The sequence below is a fragment of the Camarhynchus parvulus genome, chromosome 10 (assembly GCF_901933205.1).
Source record: "Camarhynchus parvulus chromosome 10, STF_HiC, whole genome shotgun sequence".
NCBI lineage: Eukaryota > Metazoa > Chordata > Aves > Passeriformes > Thraupidae > Camarhynchus > Camarhynchus parvulus.
Window position 1 is genome coordinate 17,955,743 of NC_044580.1, and position 23,180 is coordinate 17,978,922.

Here is a 23,180-nt window from a genome sequence, read left to right on the forward strand (position 1 = left end):
CTCATTCTACAAGTCTCTTTTTGAGAAACATTTACCATCTCCCTGAGCAATATAATATGTGACTATATGTGCAAATATTTAACAAAAACTACTTCCCCTATTGATCAAGCAAGCCAGGCATACTCAGAAAACCAATTAGCACTTGTGCTTTTCAACCAAGAGATTTATTTAGTGCTGAGAGAAAGAACTTCGAATTAATGGGAAGCTTAAAAGACACTTTGAAGTACATTTAAAAAAAAATTAAGTTTAATTATTTTTTACTTGACACTGTGATGCACATTCAGGGCTTCAAAAGAACTTGCTTATACCCCTGTATTGTCCTTTTCCGTTTGAGAAACATGATTTTGGCTTCCCCTCCTGTGCTTCAGTGACTAATGTCACCACTCTAATTAGCGGTGTCATCCATGGCCAAGGACCTCAGTCACATCCTGGCTCATCCTCCTGGAACCCATCCAGACCCGCAGCCAGCAGGGCCATCCCTGCCCTGGGAGCACGTGGTCCTGACAGATGAAGCCTGTATTATTACTCCTGTTCTAGACAGGGAACATTAATCACAGAGGGATGAAATAAACTGCCAACAGCCCGCTCTGAGCTTGTGGCAAGGCGAGATATTGTGGGAGTAGTTGGGTCCACCCTACTTTTCCTGGTGCAGCATCACTGGGAGCACTGCTAGGGAAATCGAGGTAACACCAGCTCCTTCCTCATCTCACCAACAGCACGACATCCACCTGCAAATTGCCTCACATCAGCACAAATTTGCGCCCTTCTAATTTATTGTGTTTATTCCCAGCATAACACAGCCTTAATCAGCAGCATAACCACCACCAAGGATAACCACTCCAGTCCTGGTCCAATTGAACCAAAAGAAGATGCGCAGGACCAGAGGATTTTAGTGGGATTTCATAGGTGAGTATCAGGACCAAAAACCTGGATGCAGATTGGGTCATGAACATGAAAAATAGCTCCCGTTTTTCCAGTGGTGTGTTGTTTTTCATTCAAATCCTTCTGCAAATGGAAGGATATGGAAGGAAGAGATATATGGACCTGAAAGATGTTCTCCAACAGATTATAACAAGCTTCAGGCTGATGAAATTGGCAGTCTAAAAATCCAGCTGGTGCCCTCTTAAATCTCCTTGAGCCTGACCCAGACCCTAAGGAGAAAAGCACTGCACTGCAGTAAAGTGCAAATTGGCTCTTTAGGGCATCCAGAAAATTTACATTTAAAGAAGAGGAGAATAGGCTGTAACAGGCCCCACATCTTGCTGGCAGTAAAGTTTACTAGCTCAGAATTTTTTATTCCCTTTGCTTTTGGACGGGAGGTTATATAAAGCGATTTTTCCATCAGGGAGCATAAACCACCTCCACTCGTTAAACGATTGCAGGAGGTCTCTGACCTCTTAACAGAGAGGGATAACACAACCTACCTCTCAGCCACCTGACGGAGAGCCCAAAAACACCCAGCATTGCTGCCCCCCCTGGGGCCACCGATTTTAGCTGAGGAAGGCAAGGAGCATGAAGAGCCAAAGAAGTTGCCCCAAATAATTTTCAGATGTTTGAGACCAGACTGAGCAATTCCCAGGAGGTCGCTTGTTGAACGCTGAAGAAGCTGGAAGCACTCACAGCACAAAGAGCCTTTCTAGGACAAGCCCCAAGTCCTCATGGGCTCCCCCATATCTAAAGAAGGCAGGACAAAACCTGTTGGTATAGCTGGAAAGGGCAAAGACCTTTCCTGAGCTAATTACCCACAGTAGCTCCATCCACAGCCAGGCATCCTGAGAGCATGGCAGCAAGCCATGTGTAGGATGCACTGTTATTTGCATTCCCTGTATATTCACAGCCCTGACCAGATCACAGCCTCACCACAGAGGGCATCAGCGACACAAACACAGAGCAGGGAACAACCGCACACAAACAGAGAGCAAAGGCACAGCCAAGATGGGAAATGTTGTGCCAGAGCCAGGGTCCCACAGGCTTCAGCTCCCAAGGCTGCTCTAGCACAGGACAGGGGAACAGCCAGTTCATTCCCTGACCCTGCAGGAAAGCATCAGGGAGCTGGCTGTCCCCACAGCCAGGCCCTTGCACAGACCCAGCAGGAAATGGACTGGCCACTCAGTGAGTGATAGTGCCCGTGGAGCAGAGATGGTGGCTGGCAGGATGGCACAAGGCTGCCAAAAGAGCCACAGGTGCCTTGGCATCACAGTGCCAAACCCCACCAGCCAACACAGCCCTGCCACCGAGCCCTTGAATTTCAGCTTGAGTTCTGGCAGGCAGGGATGGCATGCAAGGAAAGGGAAGGGAAGGAAAGGTCTTTCTGCAGGAAAGTTAGTGTGCACATGACAAACTTTGAAACTCTTAATTGTATCTAGGGGATACAATTAGTATCAATACAATTATAAAAAGCAAACTCAGCACTCTCTCCTCCCTGCCGTCCCCTCTGCCTTATCACCTCTCACCCTGAAATTCAGGATGGAGGAAAGAATCTTATTCTTTCAAGGAGCCGAGCACTGCATGGATCCCTGCTTGCTCCAAAAGCAGTGCCTTGAAACACGAGCTCTTCTCTCTCTTTTCACTACTCAGGTTTCAGCAGCAACGACCCTTCTGCAAAAGCATCTTCACAGCTCAGCAGAAGCATTCACCACGACCCACATCCCCCGACTTGCCATCAGCTTCATCAACACAATCTCATGTGCAAGAACAACAAAAAGAACGCAGGCAGCAAATCCTTGACTCCGCTCTGAAACTCTGGTTTTAAATTACCAACACGGAGCAGGTCTGGGTTGTTAAGTGACTGGGCTGCTCTCGAGTGGAGGGTGCGATACAACGGTGACATCTGATATAATAGCAAGGCCAGATCAGGGTGCTCTGTGCTTTCCTCCTGCACTCGCCTATTTGCCTCTCTCGTCTCTTAAAGTACAATTATTGACATGTTCGCCTTCTTAACCATCAGTTTTATAAGCTTGTCAATGACTCCTGAACATGTGTAAACAATTATTTTTATTTTCTTGCAAAACCAAAATGTTGGATATTCTTTTGGATAAGCAGACTCGGGTAGATTTTCATGAGCCCTGCTACACAATTTATTAGTTTCTAAACTCTGTAAAACTAAAAGCTCCACTAAAGTTCAAATAAGTTTGTGATTTCAAAATAATTTTGAATGGACTAGTTCTGTTTCTGACTAATGTTACACAATTGATTTAAATGGGAATTCTTAATCTGCAGAGGTAGATTCTTGCATTGTTTTGTTAGTTAAATAAAAGGACAATATCATGGGCCAGGAGTGTAAAGCATGAAACATTGCGGGGAAAAGGGACCAAGAAAAAAGCATCTTCTGTCCCAGATCTGCTGCAGGCTGCAAAATTAAGTACATGGCTTTGGAGCAGAGTCTAAGGGTCTCTGAAGCAAGGGCTGGCATTGCATGGGGTCACTGCTTGGCACTTCACACACTGTGACACAGGACCCTTGAGAAATAAGGAAATCAGAAATAAAAAAGCTCAGGCAGGCAGAAAGAGGGAGAGAGACTTTCTCGTTTGCACAAATAAAATGAGAGCAGTTTTGCAGCTCTCTGTGAGGCAGTGCTGCTGCTAAGCTTAACCATGTTGGCCCGTGCCAGGCTGACAGCACATGGGCCAAACCTGGGATTGAACAGGATGGAGAGGATGAGGAGCCAGGCTGTAATCCTGGATCTGGGATTCTCTGCCCAGATCCTCTCCCCTGGAACTCTCTGCAAGCTCCTAAGCGAGCATTGTACTGCACCAGATCCAGAGCCTGACAGGTAACAAGAAGAAGCACAATTACACCAGCTTAATATTTCTAACTCTCTTCTCAGGGGGTGGTGGGGCAGATTAGAAGGGGAGCAACCTGTCCTGTTGCCCTCTCTCTCACCTTGCTTTATACACTTCCAAAGTTTACTTTTGGCACCATGATGGCCCCAGCAGGCACCTGAGTGCCACGAGCATGGGAGGCTGCACACTCACACCCCTGTGCCAGCTTTGCCCTGAGCACAGGTCCCAAAGGTGGTGCACACTGACACGGCTGTGCAATGCCTGCCCCATTTCATGGGCTGCCTGCTGCCTCCACGCGGGAAAACCACATCCTGAGATTCTCCTGTTGAACTCCCGAGAGAGACGAAGCCCAAACGTGGGCTTGAATTTCATACCAAGGCTCCAAGCGTTACTGGGGAAATGATACCTGATACTCTCTGTGTTTATTAAGAAAAAAGACAGGGTATTACACCAATTTAGTAGAAAGCAATCCTTTTTTTTCGTATGAAAAAAGACGACAAAGCCATACAGAGTAGAAATTAGTGAAAGCTTATAGCTTCAATAATTTAGAAATTAAGCCTACTTAAACATAAATGATGATGCTTAATTCCAAGGCTGTTACTGAGCAGAGCTGGGGAGCCTCTCGTATCCTATGCCTGCCTTTGAATGCCGGGCTCAGCAATAACAGACAAAAGCTGTCCACCACCCAGAACAAAGAGCTCCAGGAAATTAAAAAAAAAAAAAAAGAAAAGAAAAAAAAAGAAAATACTGGCTCGCTGCTGAGCCCACTCCCGCAGGCTGACCAGCAGCTCCCAGTGCCTGGTTCACAGTCGCCAGACCAGTATTTTGGGGAGTTTGAAAACCACGGGGCTGGGAGTGGAGCATCGTGTCCCGCACAGCGCGGCGCTGCTCCCACACAGCATCCCCGGCGAGGCTGCTCCGGCGCTGACTGACACTGACGCGGGAGGGTTTATTGAACTCAGCAGAGCGCACAAACACGTTACCTCGCTGTTAACCACGCCGAGAGCACAGAAGCCCACCGAAGGGGGGAAAGACCGTCAGAACCAAAAAACTTTGAAAGTGTAGCCAAACACTCCTCAGCAGGGCCAGCAAAACACACCCCGAAGTCAGGAGCCACTGACCCTCCAAGGCGCAGCATAAACAAACACACGGGGCAATTTGGACAGCAGCAGGCGATAACCCAGCCGCAAATTCAAGTTGCTAAAGTTCTGCTTTCAAATATTCACTTCTTTCCCTTTCCTCCGTCAGAAGAAAACACCCCGAAAGCAAAAACCAAAACAAAACAAACTTTTAAAACCATCGTCATTGTACTACTCAGGAATCTTAACATAATAACAAGACCTGCTTCATTACATCCACTTCACAGATCATGTCTATTTTCCGCGAGCTCCACTGGCTTCTCCTCCTCGCGCGGTTGCTACGGACCACGTGGCGAGATTTGTGATACGACTAACCCACAGCTTTGCTTTCCAAACACCCGAGCAGCTAATCTTTGATAAATCTAACACACACTTTTCTCCCTCTGACCATGCTGGGCTGCTTATAGGGCCTTTTTAAAATAATTCATAGAATAAGCACAGAATGGTTTGGATTGCAAGAGATTTTAAAGACCATCCCGTTCCAACCCCCCGATATGGGCAGGGACACCTTACACTAGCCCAGGTTGCTCAGTTTCTACTTTTCCTTATCTAGAAGGCTGTTAAAGAGAGACTAGAACAGGATGCACACGGGTATTTTGCTGCAGAACAGCATCTTTGTCAGATTAGACCCATGCATCACCGGTAGAAGAAAAACACTGCCATTTATCCGCAAGACGTGTGCACAGTAGGTCTAGGGAAAGCTCCTTTTGTAGTCCGGCCAGGTGGACTGTGCTACCAGCGCGGACAGAGCTGGCGTTACAGGAGAGCACAATATACTTGTAGGTCTGAAGTTGCTCGCCCTCATCCCTGCAACTTGTCTCCCAACATCTCTGTCGCTATCACAGCCTTTGCTGACCGAACACGACGCGTCCGTCGGGCGCTGCCTCCCGCTCCCACCCGGTGACGATCCCGGCGGCTCTTACGATCCGGGCACGGGTGGATGGCCAGCCACGCCACTGCCCCGGCAGCCACCACAGCCCTCCCCAGCGCCAGCGGTGGGGGCTCGGGCTCCACAAACACCACCGTCCCTCCCTAGAGCCCCCCGCACAAGGGGTTTCCAATTGGAAGCACAGCTCCTGGGGAGCACTTCGAGATGGGCTGGGGATGAAGGCGTTGGATGGGCTGGTGCGGGACTCCGCAGCCCCAAACCACGACCCGTGCTCGCCCTCCCGGAGGAACGCGCCCCGTTCCCGCGGAGGGATGCTGACCCGCGGGGACCCCCACGCCGCACCGGCGGGCACACGCGGAGCTGCTCGGCCCCGTTCAGCCCCGCGGCGGCCCCGAGCCACGGGGAAGGGCAGAGCGCGGGGCTGCGAGTGACCGCGGACGAGCGAGGGGAAACGGGACCGGCGGTGGGGATGGCGAGGGACAAGGGGACGAGCAATGCCCTGGCCACCTCGGGGGTAATGAGGGGACGCGAAGTGCTGGAAGGACGGACGGAGCGGCGGCGGGGAACGGCGCCGGTACCGGGCGCGGCGGCAGCAGGTCCATGTCCGCGCCCCCGCCCGCTCCCCCAGCCCAGCCCGGCTCTTACCTCCGCGGCAGACAAGTAGCAGCAGCCCCAGCAGGCAGGCGGGCAGCGCGGAGCCCAGCGGAGCCATGGCATCCCGGGCGGGTGGGCTCGCCTCCCTGCGCCCCACGGGGAGGGAGCAGCCCGCCGGCAGAGAGGGAGGGAGGGGAGGAGAGAGGGCGGCCAGGCGAGAACCACCCCCAGCTGTAGGGCGGGCGGGAGTGGGGGGGAAAGGAAAGGGAAAAAAGGGGAAAAGCGGCTCTCAGCGGTGCTGCCCTCGGCGCGAACACGCCGCCACGCCGGGCGGGCGGGGGGCGGCGCTGAGGGAGCGGGGCCGCCGGCGGGCGGGGGGCGGGCGGGCAGCGCCTTGCGCCATCTTGCGCATTCGCCGGGGCGCCGGCAGCGCTGGCCGGGCTGAGGGGCGGGGGCGGCTCCGTGAGGGGCCGCTCCGCGCCCGGGACCCGCGGGGAGTGTGTAGGGGGCCTCATGGGTCTGCCTTCACCGGAGCTCCCTCACGGCACTCCCGTCGCAGAGCTCCCGTCACAGAGCACGTCTCAAAACCCACTCACGGGTCGAGCCTCACGGATCTCCCCTCATGTATCTCGCTCACCAGAGCCCCTTCGCGTTTGTCCCTTCACAGGAGCCCTCTCTTCAGAACCCACTCGCGGCTCTCCCCTCACTGGTGCCGCTTCACGGGCTCCCTTCACAGGGCCGCTCTCTCCAGTGCCACCTCACGGAGCTCCCTCACACCGAAGCCCTGTCACCGGTGCCCCCTCACGGCTCTCCCGTCACTGAGGCAGCCCCACAGGTCTCCCCTCACCAGAGCTGCTTCAGGAGTCTCCCGTCACCGGTCTCCCCTCATGTGTCTCAATCACCAGAGACCCCTCAAGAGTGTTTGCTCCCTGTCACCGGAGCCCCCTCACAGATCTCCCCTCGCCGCTTTCACTTCCCAGGGCTCCCTTCACGGAGCTCCAGGGATTACAGGGATACATCAGGAGCCTTCCCCTCACCTGTTTCCCCTCACTGGCGCAACCTCACAGGAACGCAGAAGAACCCGAGTTGTCCCACCTCTGTGCTCCTGATTTTAACGCTATCCTAAGTGACTTACCCAAGTCAGTAATGCAGGTGCAATGTCCCAATGCCTGCTCACCCTGGAAGGTGCCCCAGTGAGGAAGGACCCAGTAAAAGATGAGTCTGCTCCTAAATCCTGCCACAGCAGGATAATTTGTCTGCCCTCCTGGCATGAAATAAGGACAACGTGTTCTTACATGGCTCTCAGCCCCTGTGCCCACCCAGTATTTTCTGCCTTCCAGCTGATCCTACCCTGTCCCTTGGCCCATGTTCTCCACAAACATAACTCATATTGTCACTTTTAGTAGCAAAAGCCATCTCTGCAGGGACAGCTAAATGTTTTGTGGTGTTTGCTTGGCAAAAAGGAACTAAAATGAAATAAAAGTCAATCCTAACTATTTTTTTTTCTTCAGACTAAAACCAGATTTTGTGGACTGGGTTACTAAACCCTGTAACCATTCCTAGAAATCTGGTGAAAAACCCTTTGTGAAGAGGAGCAATGTGAGGCTCCCCTGGATGGTGCACCCTGAGCGTGTCGGAGTCGGCTAACGAGGAAAGAAGACGTCACTACATCTGCTCCACATTAAAGCTTCCTTCGTTTAGCAGAGGGTTGAGCTGTACGAAGGCTCCTTTCAGCTGGGGAAGAATTTGCTCTGGCTCCTGCCAGCCTCTCGGTAACATCTGAATTTCTGTGCTGTCCCTGACCTTTTGGCACCAGCCGTGCTCTTGCTCCGACTCCCTGGCTCCTGCCATGGGGCCCCATCAGCATTTATGTAACGCTTGAAGCCATCATGGACTTGTGGCTGCTATTACTGAGGATGGCTTGTAGGAATTAATAATTCCAAGAGAAATTGAGCACGATGTGCTTGACAGGGCTGCTTCCCCTGTGAACCACAGATTTTGTGTGCTTTTGCTGCCAAGTGCCCTGGCAGGACCCAGGGGCTGGGGGAGGTAGGTGCATGTTTAGGGTATCACCAACTTCACCCCTACACCTTGCAAGTGACACTGGTGACAACACTGGTGGCACATTTCAGAAATCATCCACTACTCTAAACAATAGGACTTATAGGAAAAACCATGAGATCTTTTAGGGACTAGGCAGGTTTGGGGCTTTTGGAGCCACCTAAGAGCAGGAACTCAGAGCACTCACGTTTTTCTACGCTCTGTAAGCATGAGGGCTTAGAAAAGTTGCTTTGTACTGGAGGCAGGAATTTGCTTATCACACTGCGAGCAGAAATCGGAGCCCTTGGAAAAGCAGCAGGGTTGCAGGAGTGACGGTGTCCAGCCCAAACTGAGGCTCCAAAAACCTTTCCTGCAGAGCAGTTGAAGGGTTTCCTCTGTCCCCCCTGCTGCTGAGGGGCACAGGATCTGTCTGTCCATCTGCCCTCCCTCTCCACAATGCCCTCTGAGGGCATCACTCACCCCTTGCTCCCTGCACAGCAAATTTCCATCAGCTCCAATCGTGCTCCTGATTTACACCAATTAACTGCAAACTGAGGTCCCCAAGACACCATTAGTAGTTTCAGTGGATGAAGTGGGAGATTAACTTGTCTGAATTCACTCCATTTATTATTCTATGTGTAATTGTGGTTACCCTGCCTGCTAACAGTCTAGGAGCTTTTCCCTTATGTACGTACATGCAGGTTTTAGCATCTGCTTCATGGTCAGTGAACAATGAGGAGTGGGAGCTAAAATAGTGGCACCCACCTTGAGGCACTGAGCCCAGAGCCCACCACCCTGGGACCTGCTTCTGGAAGCAGCAAAAACTGTTTTCTCTGTGTCTGTTGAGAATCTGTGAAGCAATCCTCACTGCATCACACAGCCCATTGTCTTGGGCTGTGCCATGTTCCATGGGGGTGAGCTGGGCCACACACTGCACTGGCAATTGTAACTCCCTCAATTACCTGAGACCAGGAGAAACCCAAGCCCACTGTAGTGTATTTGCAGCTGCATCCTTACACAGTGTGTCAGGTTGACAAAGGCTGGGAAGAGAAAGAAACAAAACCTGACACTTTGCTCTTCACTTCTCTCCTGTAACTGCTGTGTCCGTCCATCTCTGTCCTCCATTCCATCCCACCGTGGCTCCTCTCAGCAGCCTCCAATCAGCATCCTATGAGCTGGGAGCTGGAAGAGTGATTTGCAGTCACCCAATCACCCCTCCAAGGTCCTTCCTTGCTTGTTTGTGAGGTTACCTATCATTAGGAGAAAGACTCATCAGAGTTACACAGTCTGACAAAGTTCCCTTTAACCACTATCAGAGAACACTGTGCTAAGTGCAGATTTATTACCTCTGTAATGCAGATAAAATGAGATTTTATGGCTCTGTAGTCGTGGCAGCATAAAGTAATAATGGAAACTATGTACTGAAGTAGAGAATGCATCCCAGGAAGAAGGGAGATGCACGGGAGGTTAATAGTGTGTCCTTGGGCACTGGCAGGTATCCTCTCACGAGTCCTGCTGGACACAAGCCACCAAGTGCTCAGCCCAGTGTGCCATCCAAGAGAATTCTCACCACTCATTGCTAGATGCCTCTGCTTATTTTTACCATAAAAAAATTCCCAGCAAGATAAAGCATGAAACTGGACAAATATTATTTCCTATAGGAATCAGTTCAAAACTGAGGAAGGAGCAAGCATCCAGAAATGCCTAATGAATCCAAACTCTGCTCATGTCTGAAATTCCAGAAGAATCCCTAAGGAACCAGGTACCCAGTATCATCTCACAATTCCAACCTTCACAGTGATGAGCTCTGGTACTGAAGTGGTGTGAGCATGAATCCTGCATTCTGCTCCCACCACTGCTTCTGCCAGCGACGTACAGCCTCACACAGCTGGAACAGACTTAATTGTGAGTAAAATTCCACTCTTTAAAAAAAATTTTTATTAATAACCCATTAGTTAAGGAATATAAGGACAACGTCTTACACTTTAACACTAAAGAGTATTTGTGGAGTAAGAACAGTCTCTGAAGAAAGAAAGTAATAATCAAGTACAGTATGGAACCAAACACAGACACAACCTTCAAACAAGATCAAGTTCTGGTTACACATCTTTATGCACTGTGCAGAAAATGAAATTTAACTTGAAAATACAAGCAAGGGAATACAGTAACAGAAGTAGATGGTAGATTTCTGCTGGTTAAACACTTCCTTTCTAACAAAAGTATTGATTAGAAAAGACACAATGATTCCTTCAAAACACCTATTACTAATGAGATCAAAACCATATACAGTGTTCTAGTAAAATGGTTGTTTTCTTACACAGCAATATTTCATGGGCTGATTGTTATCTAATGTAAAAAAATTCTCAAACTCTAAATTAGAAGTTATCTCATTAAAACTATTTAAACCAGAACTTTGCTGCCTGTTAAGTAAGAAATCAAGTCAACAAAAATCTGATAGAGGTTTTTATCTGAGTTGCATGTTTCACATAACAAGAAATGAAAAGAAATAAAAGGATGAGAATTGTGACTCTCACAGCAGCATGGGGAATATACAGTTGTGTAGCCAAACAGTAACATTAATACTAGAAAATTATGCCAGTGAGACAAACCTGACATTTTAACAATGTAAAACAATATACACCAGCAAAAAATTTGAACAGCAATAATCTTTAGTGTTACTGAAAGGAAGAAAATGGAGAAAGGAGCCTGGGGTACAGGAAGAGATATTAAGCATGATGGGTAATAAAAGGTATCAACAGTTTGTGTGCCTGTGAGAAATCTGCAAGAAAGCTACTTATTTCATGATAAAAAAATATATGCACTGGTTGTTTCAGCTTTACACATCAAATGTGTATTATGTGTCTTGTTCAATTCACTTCCAGCTGAGACTGAAAGGTCCCTGCACGTTCAGGGCAGGGGGGACCTGGGGCACAGCTGAGCTGGACAAGGACACCCAGCACTCAGTGTGGATGTGTGTTCATCCAGGGACAGCTTTGGTGCTGCTGGTCAGTGGTGACCTCTTGGCTCCAAGGAAACTATCTGGATTTCTGCAACTCAGGTCTGGCCTACCAGCCCATGGCCACCACAGTTCTTGGACAGCCAAACACTGCCAGCTTCACACCCTGGTACAGTTTGGTGAAGTGTAATGAGATCAGAACAAGCCTCAGCATAAGGTGACAAAAGTGCTTTGGGGATGCATAAACAAAATTGTTTGTGGTCTGCTGCATCTCCCCAAAGCTCTCTGTAAGTGTTGTGGTGGTTTGGTGGGCAGCCAAAGTGATCCAGGGGAATGGTGCCCCACTGCTTGTGTGGGCTGCAGTGACAGGCAGGGACAGCTTTCTCAGGGCTGTAGGATTGCTGAAGGATGTACACGCAAAGCAGGGGGTGCACATACAAGGGAGCGTCCCTAAAACTGTGGCACACTCCTATATCAGCCTCCGTCCCCTTCCATTCCTCTGGATGGAAAGTGGCAATGGCAATGTGGCTTGTGCAGGGCCTGTTCTGTCACTGAGGAAGGGCAAGGGCTCTTCATGGAACTGGGACCCGAGGGCCACCTGCACAATGTCCCCCGCTCTCCGCAGCGAGCACCGGCCCTGCCCAGCTGAGGGTTTGTACCTCTGCGACTGCATCCGCTCCCAGAGAACTGTGAATTGCCCTGATTGCCTGCAATAACACTTCACTGCTTATCTGTAACCCTGCTAAGTCATGAGTTTCAAAGTCTTGTGGCAGTGGGTTCTGGAGGTTATTTACACACTTCCTCTGCCCAGTTATGTTTCCTTGCCTTTTCCTTGCTCCACACACACAAACTCCTGCCTTTGCCTGCTCACCGGCACTGATCTCCAGTCTCTGTCCCACAGCATTCCAGAGTCATGGCTAGTCACAGCATGGAACAGCACTTATGAGACTCCTCAAGACACCAAGCTGGAGAAACAGAGCAATCACAGTGACTGGAAATACAGCTGGCTACAGAACAGTGTGTCATACTGGGAGGAGATGGTGCCATCTGGGGAGAACTGGAAGCTCCAATATCCTTCCCATCTGAGTACATGGAGGCTTGGAGGTTCTTGTTTGCTGAAAAGCTGGAGGTAAAAGGGTTGCAGCGTGCTGGTGAAGTGAGGTTCTCTATGCTGCAAGCAGTGGTAGCTCCATCCAGTCATCACCAGGAAAAACAAAATCTAAAGTCTTTTACAGGATCTCAAGTTGGCACACAGTTTCCCCATATACCCTGGGGAAAATTTTAGTACGAAAAGAGGAAGGTGGGCATCTTTTCCTTCACTTTTTAAACAAATGGTGAGATGTCTGAATCCCCCAGGAAGGCAGAACATTCACCAAACACCCATGAACAGAATTACTGATCCTTGTTAACTCTGAGCAGCTGGTCCAATCTTGTAGCATTCACAGTCAAACCCTTCAAGCCTGGAGCAGGACAGAGACCAGCTAAAAAAAGTAGAGAAAAGTCCACCCCCAGCAGGGCCAGGCTGAGACATGTCAGCAGTAAGCAAACAGCATCAGCAGGAAGAGTCACTGGATGATTTTCAAGCCAGCCTGACTGGTATGAGACCCAAGATTTAATTTTAAAGCTCTGGTGGTGCTCTGCTCTTCAAAAAAAACCCACCCAAAAGCACTTTGGGCAGGACTATCAGAAGTGACTGGAAAATTTCACTTGTTCATCCAAAGCTTTCAGCAAGTCCACTGCTTACAGAAGGCTGAGTGCTGCTCTCTGTAAATCAAAACCATCTGAGATGTCTCCACATGGGCACCCAAAAAAAGAGAAAAGCAATACATGTCCCCAGTATCACAAGTTTCTTTTGCAATTGCTGGTTCTTCTTTCTATTTGTTAGTATAAGCTTGTTGAGGAAAGATGGATCGACATCCTGCCAGCTAAAGCAGTCTCCTTTGGCAGCTGCTGCAAAACACAGTCCTACAGAGAGACACAACCCAACTCTCTGGCTGTAGGGAAGGTGTCAAGAAATAAAACAAGAGAGACATCAGATCTGCAGCACTACATGTTAAAGAAAAGTCAACAACCAGTGCAAACATATTCTTTAGAAAAAGGCAGTATAAGAATAAGTTAAAACCTATCATGGACTATAACAAATGAGTAGATCCACTGCTTTTTTTTTTCTCCAACAGACATGAGGTAGTTGTGTTGTTAGGGAGGAAAAAATAAAGAAAGAGAGAAGTAGTAAAAATGCTACTCTATACCACACACTATTCCACTTTATAAAATTAAATAATATAAAGATGTTCCAAGGAAATAAAAATACATGTTGTACATTAAAAGGACAGATGTGTACCTAAAATATTAGGTACAAGAACCTACATAAAACAAAGCCCAGGCTGGTGAAAAGACCCAGACGCTGCAGAAGGTTCTATATCGTACAAGTTGTTAGAGGCACTCGTAGAGTGTGTAATAAAAGGCCACTACATCAGCCTGCTAGTAGTAGTTACTGTGGTAGCATACACAGAGAGCCTGGTAATTCTTCTAACCACGGGAGGGCAGAAAAGGCTGGTGCTTACAGCTCACTGCCTTTGTTTCTGGGGCTTCCACCCGCTCCTGGGACTCCTGTGCCAGAATTCATCCAACACTGCCAGGCAGTCAGTAGTGCCGGGCACTCCCTGGGGAAGAGGCAGCTAAGAAGGATTCCTTGGTGCACTCTGCCACTTCCCAGCATCAAAGGGCGTCCTGCCAGGGCCATGCTGAAGTGACAGCCCCCGCCTAGTGCAGAAGGCTCTGTTCCATCGTGGTTCTGCTCACACTTTGGCAGATGGCTCAGTCCTGCTCCCACCAACACCCAGTTCCTCATCGGCTTCAGCAGGAGGAAGATGGGCCCTCACCAACCCACCTGGCTTCCCGAAGGCCTCTGTAGAGCTAACAGGTCCAAGCCCTGCTCTGGTGAGATGCTGCACCTGCCCAGCTCCTGCTGGGCTCAGCCAGCCGAGGGCAGGCAGCACCTCATAGGGACGGGCTCTCCTCTCTGCTGTGATCAAAATCAGATCAGTTCATTCTTTGTGACTGTGGGCATGTGCCATGTTCTCAGATGCTGAGGAGGGACTGGTTAAACCAGAGTTACTACAGAGCAGGGCCTCCTCAGGTGCCAGGGAAAGCAACTGGCACTTGACTGGCTGCACATCACCCCTGCCTTCCTGGGTGGAATCTGAATCTCCACTCTCCTCCGAATCCAGACTTTCTCCATGCCTGTGGAAGCCATTGGTGAGCCCATGGATGCACACAGCCTCAGGTTTGTCAGTCTTTGTGTCAGTACAGAGCAGCTCAGCCTGGGCCTGAGCTTCCAAATTGTCCATGCAGTCCACCAGCACTTGGCCAGTGTCCTGCTGGGAACTGGGATTAGCCAGCTCTGCTGAGGGGAGCTCCTCTGGCTCCCGGTGCTCAATTTCTGTCTCTTCACTCTCCAGGGTGTGCAGCTGGGAGTTGTAGTCTCTGTCAGAGGCTGAAAAATCAGAATGGACGATGACCTCTGCTTCTACTTGGTGGAGGCTGGCTGGCAGGTGGCTTTTCTTTGCTTCATTCTGTTATCAAACAGGAGAGAAATTTATAAAAAAAGGTAAAGTAAGTGAAATTCAGATAATTGAGGCTGTGGCCAAACCAAGCACTAAAATATATTTATTTTTAATCCCACTGAGTGCAATGGGATGTACATATGCCTCTATTAAGCATTATCTTGATATGTTTCTCAGGGCTTAGGTCTTAAGAAGCAACTCAAATCACCTCAGGATCATTATTTCTATTTTACATTTGAGAAAGCAAGTCCCAAGGGAGAGAAGTGATTTGTTCAGAGTTTCTTGGCAGGCTGGAGCAACCATTCCTCCAAGCCTCTGTCAAAGACCACAATTTTCAAATCTCACCAGTCTGTTTCCATATTAAGGGCCAGATTGCTAGAGGCTGAGTGGGCAGCACTGTAGGAAACTGGTTTCTGAGATGGATAAAGGGGCTCCCTTTACTTTCCTCATTTAATTTTGGCTACATATCACAAAGTGTGTGTTTGTTAAAGCCCTGGTCACAGTCTACAAAAGTCTGTGTAAAGTCAAGCACTTCAAATTCAGAAAGAAAACAATAAGTTCTGCTCTGCAGTGCTTCAGTGGAGTTCAGGCTACAGAGCTCCACAAATCTGGCTGACAAGCAGGTCATTTTGCGAGATTATCACTCAATAATTTACCAGACAAATTATTGTGGAAGCTCACAAAGAGCTCTCCAGGCAATCAACGCTCAGATTGTGGGCTGAGTGTGATGCAGCAGCAAGAAGACAATTCAGAGTATGGAAGTGATATCCCACGTGTAATTTGCGCTTTCTGTTGAAGCCAACTTTGAGCATCATTTACATATTTTAACACTTTTCTCTTTTGTTGACAAACTCTGATGGGTAAGCTGTGCTGTAAATGCTGCCCTGTAATTGGGCTGTAAAACATTGTCTTAACTTATCCACAATGTTAATTACATCCTGTGTATAATTGATTTTCACACCACTGCCTAGGAAGGAAACATAGGTAGGCTACTTAGAAGTATTTGCTGAGGAGGGGGAATGAACTTTTTCAAAGAACAACCAAAGAAATCTTCTGGTACAGAGTCAGTCTGAGCAGGTGTCAGCTTGCTTTGCTAAGACAGTTACACACATGTACACTCTCCCAAACACAGGAGTGCATATTTATTCCAGTGATGCAATATCAGAAATAGGATTTCTTCCCAGAACACAAGTGCAGTGAAAATTGCTCTGCCGTATCTGGAGAAGGGAGTTTAAATCAATCCTTGATCTTTGACTCCTTTTACAGCCAAAAATACAATCCCTCTGTCAGGCAAGCATGCTGTAGATCTTAATGACTGTGCTGAGCACTGCAGCTCCTAACTCACTCAGGCTGATTGCTGCACAGCCACAGCAAAACTCCAAGCAGACTGCTGGTGCCTGGCACCAGGTCCTCAGCAACCAGAACTGCCACAACCCTGCTGACAACCAAGCTGGTGACCCCACCTGACCATCACCAGACCAACAAGCCCGCAGAAAGGGGCTACAAAAAGGAGAAAGGGAGATGGAGAACATAAATAGAAAACCCACATTAGAACACACAAGTCAACAAAGCAGCAAAGATACCCACCATCACAGCATCATAAACCAGGGCTTGTAAGAGAAGCTTCTGCCCTGCACTGGAGGGGAGCTTCAGTGACCCATTGACAGCAGAGAGAGGCTCTTTGGTGATGGTGTCCCCATATCTGGTGATGCTGTTTGTCCAGGCCTGGGTGGTTGATTTATTCCATGAAGACTGCAGGAGAAAAGTGGCAGGAGAAAAGATGCAGTTATCACAGACATGGATTCTTATCCTCAAATGAAATATCCTTAAATGAGAAGCAGCTTGAAAAGTGCAAATTGTGAAAATACCATATATGTGGGGACACTTCTGATAGCATCAAAATAAAAATGCTCTGCAATGAACTTACACAGTCCCTGCCTTAGAACTGGCTTTACTGCTGTTACATGGGCTGATGCAGAGCACAGGGATAAAAGATGCCAGATGGTTCACAACTGGTTGCATAAGGGGCTTTCCACTGATTCTCAAATTGTGAGGCCAGTGGGTAAATCATGGCACAGACATCATTTAGAGGTCCACTAAAATCAACTCCCTGCAAAGCTGCAACAGCCCAGAGCAGAACAAGCCTACTGAGAAATACCACAGAGCTGGGGAGGGACAGGGAAATCTGGAGCTGAGTGACCACAGTCTTTGCTTTGGCAGAAGCCGTGCTCCACAGCACAGAGAAGGACCCTCACCCGTGGGCAGTGCCCTGTGTGCTCCAGTAGGAGCTGGACATCCTGCTAAACTGCTCGCTCTGCAGCACAGACAAGAGTCCTGCTCCAAGCCAGGACTTGGGAAAACACTCTGCCATTCCTCATCAACACAGAGGCACAAAATTGGGGGCTTTAATTTTTTTAATTTTTTTTTTTACAACAGACCACCAAGCAATACTTTGCTCAGCTTTAAATCCCCTGGGCAACCAGTGTTACCTTGTTTGTAGATCTAATTAAATTATATGGGCTGAACGCAATTTGTTCTGGGTTCTTTCAGCTTCCCCTTGCAATAAACTGTTGAATGCACACCTCTGTGCATGGGAAATGTGTGCCTTTAAGAGCTGAAGTTATTTAACAGCTCAGGCTATTAGTTCACAGGCAGAAAAGTATTTTCTTTCCAGGTTTTGATTTTATTGGGCTGTCCTGCATGTACCTGAGCTGAGTCTTGCTAGTACTCACATACATATACACGTAAACACACAACTCAGATTTAAGGACCACACAGGCCCATTATCTCTGGCCTTGTTCCACAGATGCTACATTATTGTGTGGGTACAAGAGAGGCTGATGCAGAGAAGAAAACCCTGACCTGACAACAGCGACTTCACACAGAATACTGGTGATGTGAGCACGATGGCTGTGTAGGGTGAAGATACCCTGCACATCCATTCAAACCCACTGACCCTCTATTGCTCACTGCCAGCAGAAGCCCAGGCTCCTGCTCTGCATTTGTGGCTGCTCCTTAGGCCAAATCTATTCCAAGAACCACCAATGTAGTGTGAGTCCAGCTGAGACAGTGAGGAGATTTCTGACATCAGCCTGACCTTGGGTGAGTCATTTGACCTCCTTGTGCTTCGGTCCATCTCGCTGAAAATTAGGTAGAAATACACCACCAGATGTTGTATGTGAGCCAGGCATTCCTAAGTCAGCTATTTAGCAAGAAGCAAATGCTACCTTGTGCTGCCAGGGCTGGCAGAAGGACATTTGTGTATGCACTGAAGGGCGGCCAGAGCTGCTCCCAAGCCCTCTGTCCACCCTCACTCAGGCACCCAAATGGCTCAACACCTTGTGGGAGGCAGAGCCATGTCACATCCCAGCACCATCCCCAAGTCACAAGGAGCTTTGCTGCTGCCTCAGGAGCAAATTTTTAGCAAACAAATAGTGAAAGGCCTCATTGATATGCCAACACCCTGCAGAACAGTGATGTCCAAGCTCTGCACTGTGGCTATCAAACATTTGCTAATTTAGATGTGGATGCTTGAGGCAGTGTCTTTTCCATTTCTCTCTCTGCAATCCTCAACAATATATTCTGAGCCAAAAGCCTTCCCTAATTGCTCTGTTTCTAAGTGGACAATCATTAAACTACGCTTTAATAGCGAGAAATCAACCAAGCGATCACAGAGAGCTCACAATAAGGAATATCTCCACATGCGAGTGCTCAAGGAGCGTGTTCAATTTGCTTCTGCTGCCATCTGAAAGGCTTTCTGCAGCTACATCCCTGACTGATGGCTTCTGTGCCTCTTCCAAGGAACATACGTTACTGAGCAAATAGTGCCTGGAAATTTCAGCACTGAACCTACACAAATCTGCACACATGCACCAAATGTGTGTCCTGTTAGAGATGCCTGCATGCATATTTGCCATCAGAGAGATCTGAGCATCATACGCAGACACACACACAGAGCAAGCTCGAAAACCTTCTTGCAGGCATCTTGTGAATACCAAAAAACGTGGAAAGAAACAGGCAGCTCTACTGCAATCCCCCATGGACCATCTGTTAGCGGAAATGTCAATCTGCCATGTTTACATAGGTTTTGATGACTCTGGGAACAGCCTGTTCAGCTCTGGCTGAAATTGGCTGCAATGAAGAACAAACTTGTTTTGTACCAGTTTGCAACTTTCAACAAACAGAAAAAACCATCAGCCACACAACATGGCCTGTGTCCCACATGTTGTTTGAGCACATTATGTTTGAGAGGGGGAAAAAACCAGCAAAAGACAAATCCCTCTTGGGCCTTAGCCTCTAAGATTGGGCAGCAGCAATTAACTCAAGGACTGTTTTCATCACAGACCTGAAGAAATGTTGTGTGCCTGAAAGCTTCACTGCTTTTTTAAGCAGCATTTTTTGGTGTAATAAATGATACTATTTCTTTTTACTCAAGGGGAGCTAGTGGGTGGCTGAAGGAAGGAAATATTGTCTTGGTTTTTACAACACAGTAATGAAGGCAAGGAGCAAGGAGTGTCAGTCTAATACTAATATAAAGAGGGAAGAATCTCTTTGTCAGTTCACTGCAAACACAAGAATGAAAACGAATAAAAACATCTTCCAATAAAAGACACTTCCATTACAGCTAAATCCTTATCAAAGCAAACAAGCTTTTTCATTTTAGCCTTTTTATAGAAACTCCAACTGGTAAAAATGTGCCTAAATCGTGTTACCTTCTCAGTGACAAGTCATGATTTCATACAAATATATGAGCTGAGAATGAACATATAGCAAAAGTTCAACTTGAAATCTTCCCTGTTTTTTTAGGATGGTTATTTAAAGTAGCTTGAAGCCCTGTGCAAAACGAGGCTGGGGATGTTTCAATGTGCCCAGCTTTTGAGAGTGGTGTAACAGAGAGAAAGGGTTCACTGCTGAACAGCAGCGGGTGGGAGTGGGAAAGCTCCGTGTCACGCAAACACAGCGACAGCCCTGCCTGCATCTGGGATGCAACACACACAGAGCTCTGCCAGCAGATAAAGGAGTCTCTGCTCGCTGTCACCAGGAGCACAGCTCTTGTCTGAAGCTTCTCAGAAAACATTGGGACTTCTTTTCCACACAGAAAAATTTCAACATGAAAATGACAAACAAGCCGGGTAGATCCAAGTTCCCTGATGTGTTACAGCTTCTGCACTCCCAGTCACAGGGATGCTTCGTGGGAAATGCAGTCCTGCGGGAAGGAGGCCCACAGGGAAGGAGAAGGGCTGCAAGGAAGGCTCCAGCTCACAAGAACGACAACAGCAAACATTTCCAAACCAAAATGCTTGGGTTTGGCTTCATTCAATGAAAAGCTGAAGTCTTCCATGGAAAGCAGATGCTTTTTAACATTCTCCCCCACCCTTTAAATTGCTTGGCCCACAAGCAGCAGTGACAGAGATGTCTGGAGCAGAGCCATTTTATCATCCTCAGTCCATCTGTCAGAGGAGACAGGGCTGCATCACCACAGCCCGTGCATGACTGTGTCATTTATAACAGGGCTACTGAGGGCATCAGTCTGGGGGGTGCTTGCAAGGGGATGAGAGTAAGGGAGGAAAATCACTTGTCAGTGTATTTGGAAATCCTTGTCTGTGACCACTGGAAACACATAAAGGAAGGAAGATGAACCACTGAATGGCCAACTGTACTAATGGAGCTGTGAGCATCCAGAGGGGTCCTGTGCCGACACCTTGACTGCAGTAGCACCTTGCTGTCCTGCAGGCAGGGACAGGGGGTCCAGGAAGTTCCTTTGGGACTGTCCCACCTTCCACTTGCACCATCCTGCACCTCCAGCACTATGTGCAAGAGCTCAAGAAGAATCACAGTCCTACATTTGAAGGAACTGATGATCTTGACCTGAAAATGACCAAGGGGACATCTCACCACCCTTACTCACAAGTTTTTGCAGGAATCAGTTCCAATCTCAGAGATTTTTAAGACTTCCCCCCCTCAGTCTGTTCTCCAGTCCCCACACCTGTAAAATGACATTCACTCACTTCTGACTCCATATGGTATGGGGACAGCCCCTTCTTTGTGTCTATCTAACATGGAGCATCCAACCTCCACTGCAACCTCAGGCTGCCACAAGAATGAAAACAATAAAGAATAATCCATGGAATGGTAAGTGATGAGTCAGCATGGGAACAGCCTGCAGGCCCAGAGCAGCCAGTGCAAGTGCCAGCCAGCAAACACAAACCAGGTTTCAGGAGCATAACCTGAGGACAGAGGGACAAGCAGACAACTGGAGGTCACAGCTACACAAATCTGCCCTGCAGTGCCAGCAGCCTCAGCTCAAGGGTCTGTCCCAGCCAACATCCCCAGCTCTGTGGTGACATGATATGCTGCTAAACAAAAGGGACTCTGGAGGCATTTCTCACTCCCTCTCTTCAGTGAATAGAACTGCAAGTCATAGTATCCAACCTAGAACACCCTGGGGAGCTTCCCCTTGCCAGGCTGGATAGGAATTTCCTTCCACAATGATTTTCTCTTTCCTGTGGCTCTCTTGCATTCCTTGCCATGGATTTTCACAGCCCCAACTTCACACAGCATGAGAGAAGAAAAGAGAAGGCAACAAAGGCAGCTGGTCACTGCAGGGTGCAAAACTTCCACAACACTCTGTTCCAGGCAGGGTCCCTGGGGCTTTCCAGTTTTAATGGATGCTGGAGAAAGCTATTTGCAGCACCCAGGACACCCACACCCACTTCACAGCCTCGACTACAGGCATTTTGTGTACAAACAGGGAGATGCACACACTCACAACTGCTCCTGACTTGGTTTACATCCACTGTGGGCACCAGGCATGTGTGCACCACTCCAGCCATGTACCTGAGACCTGGCCAACTCCCTGACTGCCCAGCCAGGTAACATTTCATCACCATCCATGGGGCCTCTTGGCCACTGCAGCACAATGGCATTTCTTGGCCATATTCTTTTCACATTTGATTATACACACTGGAGTCCAGAAAGGAAGCAACGGTGCTCAGGTGGCACTTCCAGCAGGAATGGGGCAGTGCAGGGAGCACGGTCTCCTGCATGGGAGCACATCTCCCTCCAGTGCCCGCTCCCAGCAACAACAGCCTGTTGCTCCCGGCCACCGCTCGATCTCCTTCACCTGCCGGGTCACCCTCCTGGTCGGCACGGGTGACAACGCTGCTCTCCGGGTGGCTGCTTCCCAGTGACCCTTGCTTCCCTAGCCACATCCATCAAAAAAAAAAACAACCCTCAGTGAATTTATCTCTCAGTGGCCGTTCCCCATCTAATTATGGAAACTCTACAGCCAGAACAGTCCATCTCCCCCAAAGCTCTGGTCTGTGACTTTAACTCTGTTGCTGGACACTGCCCACTCTGAGGGCCCCAAGCTCTCAGGCTGAGCCTCACATGGCCAGGCCTTGGCACTGCCCTCTCCAGCCCCACTCTGCACATATTCAGATCTTGGTGTAAGCCCTTACAGGCAAGATTGCTGCTCTGGAAGAGGCATCTGGATATGCTGCTCCCAAAAAGGCCTCGCAAAGAAGAAACTTCCCCCCACCCTGACCTGTTCTCAGGGGTAAGTCCCCATCACTGAAAACATTTGTTCCTTATTTAACTGAAGGAGTTGTAGGAAATTCCTCACACTCTTCGGCTTGGGTCCAGACAGGCAGCCACATTCCACCAAAACCCATAGATGTGGCTTGGCTGCAAACAAACAGCCTCTGCTCCAGCTGAGCTCTGATCTGCCACAGCACACAGGGATGGCCACGGGCACGGCTTCAGCTTGTGGGGCAGTGAGGCCAGCAGAGACTTTGTGCTTCCCAAAGATCCCACCTGCACTGCCTCTAGCACACGGACAGGGCTCGTGGTCAGCCAGGTACCTGAGCTCACCTTGCCTCCAGTGACACACGAGTGCATCGTTGATGCAAACGTGAAATCCCATGTGCTCACAATGCATTTGTTTTACTGAACCTCCTAATTACTTTACATGCTCTCCCAGGGCTACAAAGAGAGACATAAACAGATTAACTAAATTAGGCCAATTAAAGGTTCCCTAATGGAATGAAATGTTTCAGGCAAGCTTGGAAGAGGAAATGGGCAGGGAGGAATGAAAGACAATGCAGTGTCAGGCAAACCAAGCAGGGCAGGAAAAGACTACTTCAAAAAATAAGGTTCACAAAAACCCCACAATTTCACCTCTTGTTTATCTTCAAGAGTGTTCCAGTGAACACA

The 23,180-nt window shown here is 48.6% G+C and overlaps 2 protein-coding genes across 3 annotated transcripts in view; both read right to left on the reverse strand.

Annotated features, from left to right (window-relative positions):
* Positions 1 to 6,643, reverse strand: part of IGDCC3 (immunoglobulin superfamily DCC subclass member 3) — a 101,199-nt gene extending 94,556 nt beyond the window's left edge. The window contains exon 1 of the mRNA XM_030955066.1: positions 6,456 to 6,643. Coding sequence (XP_030810926.1) covers positions 6,456 to 6,522 — 67 coding nt within the window. The 5' untranslated portion in view covers positions 6,523 to 6,643. The remainder of the gene's footprint in view (positions 1 to 6,455) is intronic.
* A 6,438-nt stretch (positions 6,644 to 13,081) lies between these two features.
* The window catches only part of IGDCC4 (immunoglobulin superfamily DCC subclass member 4), an 84,929-nt gene continuing 74,830 nt past the window's right edge, over positions 13,082 to 23,180 (reverse strand). For both annotated transcript variants that reach the window (XM_030955144.1, XM_030955143.1), the window contains exons 19-20: positions 16,554 to 16,718; positions 13,082 to 14,975 (exon numbers count right to left, since the gene is read on the reverse strand). In XM_030955144.1, coding sequence (XP_030811004.1) covers positions 14,448 to 14,975; positions 16,554 to 16,718 — 693 coding nt within the window. In that variant the 3' untranslated portion in view covers positions 13,082 to 14,447. The remainder of the gene's footprint in view (positions 14,976 to 16,553; positions 16,719 to 23,180) is intronic.